Genomic DNA, 8,687 nt, shown 5'->3' with positions numbered 1-8,687 from the left:
CGGTTCGGTATACAAATTTTCGGTAAAAAGGTTTTTTTTTGTTTTGGATTCGAAGTGCGAGCAGCAGGACTCTCACCCCGAGGAACTCGGAAACCGTTGTCGTCGAAACGTGTGCAGGTCGATTTTTTTTTTGTTTACGTTCGGTGGTTCGCTTCGGGACGCTACCGAGGCGCGACGCACAGTGCAGTTGAGGAAGACAGTGATCCGGGACCACGGAACCGTGTGCGCAGAGGATAAAGCGATCTTGGTGTTACTGAGGATTAACCATTTCACGCGGACTGTTGCTTCATCGGTGGACCACGGACACGATAGCGAAGAAACCATGCATCTGCCGGCAGGACCGATGGGAATGGACAGCTTCAACGCGATACACGAGACGTTGCAGGCCTGTCACGGCGACCTCGTGAAGACCGGAAGTCCCGCCATCCTGTGCAGCGCGTTGCCGTCACATTGGCGGTCGAACAAGTCGCTACCGGTCGCGTTCAAGGTGGTAGCGCTCGACGACGTCACCGACGGTACCCTGGTCACCATACGCGCCGGGAACGACGAGAACTGTTGCGGCGAGCTGAGGAATTGCACGGCAGTCATGAAGAACCAGGTCGCCAAGTTCAACGACCTCAGATTCGTCGGTCGTAGCGGGAGAGGTCAGTGTCTGACACGTTGATGGAACTACCTTTAAAACGATCGCGATACCGATCGGAGGAACTAATCCAGAAACGTTTTGTTTCATTTACAGGAAAGTCGTTCTCGCTGACCATTCAGATCAGCACGGTACCATTCCAAGTCGCCACCTACACGAAGGCCATCAAGGTCACGGTGGACGGACCGAGGGAACCTAGGTCCAAGTCGAGTAAGTCCCTATCGAGATCACTCCGGTTCCTCAAACATCCTCATCCGAACGGGGGGTCAGAGTGGGCGGTGAACAAAAGCGTCGCGGAGTCCGCAAACGGTCGTCTCGCAGGCGTTTAATAATCCGGTGGACCTCAAACCGCGAGCCGCGGCGGTCGCAACCTCCGAGTCGTTTACACGTGCACAAGGGTGGCACTGTGGGAGCTTGCGATCGCGCGCGCGCGCGCTTGCGAGCGTACACCTACAAACACACGAGTAGAGACGCGTGAACCCGCGGCGTGAATCGGCGAAAGCTATTGGCATCGTTTCAAGCCATCGCGACGATCGGCGTCCTTTTTAACGTCCTCGCTTATTTTCTCGGGGATGGTACGCGATTGGTTCGCGGAACGTTAAACGTCCGTGTGTTTATTGGAGGGCGCTCGGTCGGGCAAAAGAGCCGAACGAAGCCGCGGGAGGTAAGGCAGGAGCGAACCGTGCATACGCCGGCCATCAACGTCGTCTGCAAAGGAGCCGCGTTTACGCGTTTGTTTATCGCGCCGCATATGGCGGTAGCATGTGGCACGGCAACGAAAATCGTACGGAACGAGCGTAACGCGCGGCATTGGTGTAAACAGGGATCGTTAGCTCGCCTACGGAGAGCGTCGTTAATCCGCGTTTTATGGGATCCCGGCCGGGCCGGCAGTCGTCTTTTTATCTCCGCCATCCGCTACTCTTTGTCAGTTCGTTAGGCGTGTTCGTGACTGTCTGGATCCATCGTTCCTACCGACGGTTTAATTCGTTTTTATTGACCGGTTCCCGAGGGCCGCGACTCCGAATCGGAACGCTGAACGTATCGACGGGGGGGAACGAGGGGGGTGGGCGGGGGGGTAGGGGAAAAGTTCGCCAAGGTTCCCGCGAAAACCTTGAGATCGCGAGATTTATTTATGGAGCCGCTCGATTTCGGTTTTCGCGGCTATTTCCGGCACCAAGACCTTCCAATCCCCGCTAAACGAACGATCCTTGCCTCTTTGCAGACTATCAGTACGGGCCTGGTTTCCCTGGACTGGGATTACTCAACCCCTGGATGGATGTCGCGTATCTGGGACACGCGTGGCACTTGTCCCACCCGGCTTTCAAAGGTAAGACACCTTCTACGTTTTAACCAAGTAGAACGATATATCGATAACGAACCAATGATCCACGATCATAGATCTACGCTGTCGGTCACAAGTATTCAAATTCTTTTTCGATATTTGAACTATCCATAATTAAAACTTGCGGACTGATGTCTGTTTCGATATAGAAATCGTCTCTAAAATTTTAGCGCTTGTGAAGAATTTTTTATTTATTACGCGAGCCAACATTCGAGATTCGCGTGCAAACCTTCGTCGCTATAGAACGAATTGTAGTGTTCTAGCAACTCTCCCTGTTATCGTTTATATTAACAAAGAAGGGTTGGGATCCATGAAATTGAAAAAAGTATGAAACTTTGTGTACAAGTATGTATAGTTTCAACAAGATTGCGAAAATATTTATTCAGACAAATTTTAAATTAAGTAGTATCCGTTTGTCTAAAAACAAAATGTTAACCTCGTGGAAAGTTTTACAAATTTGGTCAACGTGCTAAACATTGCTCTTAAGACTTGAACAACTGTTTAAAATTAGTTTTAGCGTTAAACTGTTAGGTGAATTAAAAGCTATTTAATTGGGAGAACTAATGTTGCTTATATCGAAGATTTCGAAGAATCTCATTTAAATTCATCAACAGTAATGGCGACTATCTACATAGTTGTGAATTCCTGATAATTGCAGAAAATCTAGAAAATGATTGTGTTGTTGTCTAACTAGTAGAGTCTTGGTATGCAAGAACTTTGGCGAATATCGATAATTGCAAAAGGTCATGTATTAATATTCTCTCGAAGTAGGAATATCTTGAACGAATCGATCCCCTCAATCTGACAATTTACCTTAAACTGGGGTCAACGCAAAGAAACTCGAAACCGAAGTATTAATACAAGCTCAAAGAAGGTAATTAAATAGTTCTTTTAAAAAAAGAATGGGTCTGTCGTTCGTAACTAAAAATCGAAACGGAGATTCTCATCTCGAGTCAGAACTATTAATATGTCAATGGAATATTTATTCTCACAATTTTATCTTCTTTCTGCACATTCGAATCAATAGTCATTATAGACGTTGACATTAAAACGTATTAAAATTGATTAATAAACGTACCCTGCAGGTCATAAGTATTAGAAGACATTGCCTAAACGTTGACAATATTTTGACCATTGTAACTTGGTGAAAAAAGTCACACAATAGTTTTTCTAAAATCGTTTTAAAGGTTGAACCTTCTACTTTCACATTCCTCTCTCGAATTTTCTTGAAGATTCTTTTACGCGATGATTTGCGTTTATATTTTATTTATTTATTTTACATATAGTTTATAAGGAAGCATGACAATGTGATATAAGCCTCATAAAAACGAAAAAAGCACAAATATTTTTCACATTATGAACATTTTATTAATGCTGTTTTATTGGGATCATTGTATTAAAAAATGACGATGATAATTTATCAATGAATGTATTTTAAATGCGTCAGAGTCTATTAGTAATATTGCAGTTTCTAAGTTTTTAATAAAATTCTTAACTTGGCTGTACAATAGTAAACAATGACTGTTCTCCCCCTTCTATAATGTTAGAAATTTGTTATTCTCACAATATTATTATATTCTCCACAAAAGCAGCGACACGATCTTTTGTCAGCTTGCCAAACTTTGAAGCAATAACAAATAAATTTTTATATCGAGCCATTAACGTTTGTATATTTTCGTTTCTAAAGAGAACAAATTTTCCGTTTGTTTCCTGTGTATGCAAGGAAACTTGCGGTAGAAATGTTCCAACTACAGTTCACGCGTATTCTTCCGTATAGTTGTGTGCTACTTTATTAACCCCTAAATGTAAAAATAGATGTGCTTTTAGAAACAACATGTTAAAAATTTCACGTTAAAAAATTACAGCATCGTAAATAACAACGAAACACATTGTTACGCGCCTTAGAAACAAATCTAAACCGGTAAACTGTGGCGTTAAGGGGTTGAAATCGTCAAGGTAAACTTCAACTGCTCTTTCTTCCCTCTTTTCATTAAAATAAATTATATCACACCAATGAAGAGATAATATTACATAATATACGACAATGCTCGAGAACGTGGATCAATTTTTTTACTCAAAATTTGCCAATAAAAATTTGCAGTTTTTCCACATCAGAAGTTCATACTGAAGGTTTGCACGTTTAGAATAAACGCACGAGGCTATAGAATGCAAGTTAGGATTTGTTTATGCAACCGCAACTGGCACAATGACGTTGTCAGAGACCTTGGACATCAATCGTCTCACGATCGACAGTGTACGCGTACCCAATGGTTCGTTATCGTTTTGTTTCGCGCGGCTCTCGAGATCTTTGCTCCGGTTCGTCGGTCCCGAGGCCGAGATAATCAGAAACGGCGAGCCAAAAAGTGCTCCTAATCGGTACCCATCGGCCCCCTCGGTCCACGTCCCCGCTAGCAATCAATCAAAAGTCCAACAATGCACGCTCGGTAACAGGAATATCATGCCGGGCCCCCGTCAGTCGAAGTTCCAGCAATAGAAAAAAAGGCTCGAAAGAGGACACGCGTTCACGAGAGAGTCCGCGTTATCGATTTCGCCGGAGTCCGCGACGCCTGGCGATGATTCATACCCCGTGGCTGGACCGAGGGGTAAGCTCCCTTTTCCCACAACGGACCCCTTCGACCCCCAGATATATCCTAGCCACCCCGTCAACTACGCAACAACAATACGACTTGGCTCCCTTCGGCCACGAGCTCTCCACCCATCCTCCACCTCTCCGTGAACGTCGTCTCTGGAACCACCGGCGTCTCTAATCAACGCGTTCTCTCTCTCTCTGTTCAGGAACGAACCCGATGCCACCGACGGATCTGTTCTCGCCGACGTTCCCGCCGATGGTTCTTCCCACGTACCCGTTCGCGAACGTGAAATACCCGACAGAGTACACCACTCTGCCGCCGGAAGCCACCACCACCGCCACGACGCCGGCGGCCATACCGAACAGCCCGTCCAGGACGCCACCGAGAAGTCCCAGCGACTCCGGCAGCGAGTCCGCCGCGGAGGAAGTTCGCAGCGCGTTCGTCCCTATCAGATTGAACACGCTTCCGCCCGCGTCGTCGGTGATCGCCGCCACCGCGTCGACGCCCGAGAAAACCACCCCCAAGAAGACCACGGAGAGCCCGAGGAACAAGCTGAAGGCGCCCACGACCATGATCTCGCCGCAGCCGACGAAAAAATTCTGGAGGCCTTACTAGGGTACGAGAAACGAGCTGGAGACTCGGTGAAACATGGAGAAAACAGAACTCTCCCCGCTGGAAGGCTAGTGATTATTTAGACGTCGTCGTCGGTGGCATACGTCTTTTTTCGACCGTTTGATCGTTTGCTCGCGACCAGGCAGTACCTTTCGTTTCCTCGTTGTTTATTTTCGTCGTTCGAGGCGACGCTTTCGGTTTTACGAAGGCGAAGGAGGGATGGATACACATATTTCGGCAACCACGTTACGGCGATCGTACCGTGGACTCTTGACGACGATCGGGGGCTGCTCGTCGATCGGAGGCTGGTCACTTTCGATCGCTGGATCGCGTGTACGATTCGCGAGATACGATCATTGTACATAGGACGGTTTTTTTGTATATACGTGTAGATAGTTCGTGGACAATAATGTAGAGAGACAGAGATATTATATGTATATTCGTGCGTGTAGGAGCGAGTGTGTCGCGCGGTTGGGTGTGTGCTTGAGCGAGAGAGACCAAAAGACAGAGATATTGATATTATTTATAAGCCAGAGATCTAATTTAATGTAAACAGATGGTATTATAGAGAGACGCAGCGAGAGGAATAAAATCTACGTCGATGCGAAAATTTAAATCCTGACCGATTCGTTATTTCATCCAGCGTTGGGCAAATTTTAAGCTTTCTATCGGGGGCTATCCGTGAATGCCGATTTACGAAATTCGGTAATTTATTTATCCACGAAAGTTGAACGGAAGTCAATTTGCGAATTACTTTAAAATTTGCTCAACTCTAGTTTCAACCTGACATTTTTTAATCCTTGAAAAATTTGAAGTACCTTCCTACCAGAAATATTTTACAACAGTTATTTCGAACGATATAGTTTTTTTTTCTAAAAAAATAACGGTGAAATTATTTTCGAAAAGCAGTGTTGTTTGCTGTAAACTTCCATCAAATTCAATAGTGATTCATTCATTTACGGACATTAATTCCACATATTTCTTTCTTAAAGTTCAACAAAAATTACTAATGAATAATATTTACGTGTTCTGTGAAAGGTTTAAGGCGCAGGTACAATTTTTCCACGCAAAACCGTTCGACACGCGATCGTCTTTTTCATTACCTTCTTCGATCGATGGTTGAACGTCGGTGTTTTTTCAAAAATAATTCCAGTCTACTGTTACAAATGAATAATTCCAGGTAATTCTACAGGCCGAGCGCTTTCAGCACAGTATCTACCTGGATACCTGCGCCAATTAAAACGTAAATCATCCTTGACCTTTTCAAAAGGGGCCTCAGCCATCAGTTTTCCGCCATTTCCTTTTGTTACACAGACGACGCGTAAAACGAAGGGTGTTCGAAACGCTCGAACGAACAAACTCCTATCCCAACCAACACAATACTTTAACCAGACTAAAATATTACCGAAAGCAGTTATGAAAACTACAGTTTGTACTTTTAGCACCGATCCCCCAAACCTTTCTATTTCTTTGTAATTAATTTTGAAGCTTTCTTTAATTATTTTGTCGTGGGAGGTGAATTTGATTCTTCGTGAAAATTTACAAAGTGAAAGTGAAATTTCTTTGAGAAGACGTATAAACGGAGTTGAAGTAAACACTAGTGATCGTCTGTCGAATGGAAACTTCGAACTATTTTACGAAGAAAACATGGAAAAGTGGCAAACACTGGATTGGACAGGTGGAAGGAGCCCAGGGAAAATCTGAAATCGACTATTAGGGTGAGTGGATTACATTTAAAACGACCTAATAACATAAACCATTTAAAAGCTTTCGAACATTCTAATATTACTAATCTGCTTTGTGAAATCCCGACTATATTTAGAAAATTCTATTGATCGTTTTCATAGAGTTTTATTACTTCATTTACACCTCGATGTAAATACATATATCAAGAAATTAAAATAAAAAAAGGTACAAAAGTGCAGCTCCTAATATTCGTGAAACAATGATTAAGTTTCAGATAACTTTCTTGGCGTACATGAAATTGTGATTATTTACAGAGATATCTAATTTATAGTAGTCGACAAATATATATTAGAAAAGCAGAAAAATTATAATTGATGTAAAATGGAAGATAAAAATTAAATTCACGAATTTTTCGCTATAGTTTGCAATTCCCATAACTTCACTGGCTATTACGCGTTATATTGTTTGTATCTTTAACACGATACTTGACACGCGTAACTAGATCCAAAATTATCGAAACAAACTTCCGTTCTGCACTTGTATATTATATTTAGTACGAAACGTTATAAACAATTTACATTTCGATTCAGCTTGCCATGTTTGTATTTATACTGGCCGGGACCAAAAGTTTGTAGTAAAAGGCGTGCATAAAATGATTATTGGCCGATCTAAAAACGTTTCGTACGATAAACCGGAACTTCTCCGTCCATGCTTCTCCAACTAATGGAAAATATTAGCAGCAACACTTTAGCGAAAGTATCTTTTCCAAAGGTAGAATTTTTTTGGTAAATAAAGGCGGTTCTATACAAAATAAAAATATGTCGGTTCCGGGGATTTCTAAAATTTTAAACACATATGGAATTCACACTGCGAATCTACATGAAAAAATAAGTCAAAAGAAATAAAGTGAAATTTTTTTTCACGAAGCTTAATTAACGATGTTAATGATTCATAGAATACGCGAAAAATTTACTGTGTTACAGACTAATTTTCGTTACGTTTGAGTTTATACAACAATTATCAGGCTTATTAGTAGGTAAACAACTTGAAAATATCAACGTCCTAAGGAACAGCGTTGAATAATATCTTAATGAAAAATCGAACAATTTTTCTAGCAATGAATTTAGCCAATAAAATGAATAGTTTATTTTATTCTTCATAAAATCTCGTGACACGTTTTAAATATTATTTTGAAGTTGTACAGGATGATTAGGATGACCTAATAATATTTTTTAGCGAATTTTTCCAAGTTGTTTCCACGAATTAACGAACCAATTTGATTCCGTCGTGTAAACTACACTGTTTGTCGTGATTTCGGTCGCGGGATCGGCGCGTGGAAAGAAACGAGAGCACTTTGAGCGTGCCCCTGTAAACGACAGATTCAGATCTGTCTTGCAGCGCGTTAGAGCGAAGGAATACCGTGAAAGAGATTGAAACGCCGCGCCGTGCCGCTCCGTGCCGCTGCAAGGGGAATCCATATTTTTTTTTTCCTGTCGCGATTTAAATCTGAATGGCCGTTCCGCCGCGGTCGTTCGAGGTTCGTGCGTGCGCGCGTATGGGTTCCCATACGGCGAACACAAGGGTAGAGAATGGTTTATATCGAGGGGAGTGCGTGAGATCTGTATTAGTACCGATAGGCCAGCGGAACGACAGTGTTTCTCATCCACTTTTCAAGCTGATTCCATCGGGACCTACGCTTTATCCACTTCCGTGATCCTTTCATTTTCCCATTTATTCCTAGTTCACTGTTAACGCGTCGACTACGCGTACCGGTCACTAACAACGGGCTGGAAAATCGCGATGGAAGATATTTCGT

General features: G+C 43.0%; 1 protein-coding gene across 1 annotated transcript; it reads left to right on the top strand.

The window, feature by feature from the left end:
• The first annotated feature begins 322 nt into the window (after window positions 1-322).
• LOC122400661 (segmentation protein Runt-like) lies at window positions 323-5,188 on the top strand. Its single transcript, XM_043402229.1, has 4 exons — window positions 323-644; window positions 737-850; window positions 1,863-1,967; window positions 4,779-5,188. The coding sequence occupies exons 1-4, from the start codon at window positions 323-325 to the stop codon at window positions 5,186-5,188; spliced, it is 951 nt and encodes a 316-aa protein (XP_043258164.1).
• Window positions 5,189-8,687: the final 3,499 nt, after the last annotated feature.

Source organism: Colletes gigas, unplaced genomic scaffold (genome assembly GCF_013123115.1).
Source record: "Colletes gigas isolate AHSC1104 unplaced genomic scaffold, ASM1312311v1 Colletes_gigas_Sc00002, whole genome shotgun sequence".
NCBI classification, from domain to species: domain Eukaryota; kingdom Metazoa; phylum Arthropoda; class Insecta; order Hymenoptera; family Colletidae; genus Colletes; species Colletes gigas.
The sequence above is the reverse complement of the archived record's forward strand: the minus strand, read 5'-3'. Positions and strand labels throughout refer to the sequence as shown.

Excerpts from the sequence above, each read along its gene's own strand:
- LOC122400661 (XM_043402229.1), top strand. The coding sequence starts at position 323 with ATGCATCTGCCGGCAGGACCGATGGGAATGGACAGCTTCAACGCGATA. Across the intron at positions 645-736 it reads CGTCGGTCGTAGCGGGAGAG|GAAAGTCGTTCTCGCTGACC; the intron begins GTCAGTGTCTGA and ends TTTCATTTACAG. Across the intron at positions 851-1,862 it reads GGAACCTAGGTCCAAGTCGA|ACTATCAGTACGGGCCTGGT; the intron begins GTAAGTCCCTAT and ends GCCTCTTTGCAG.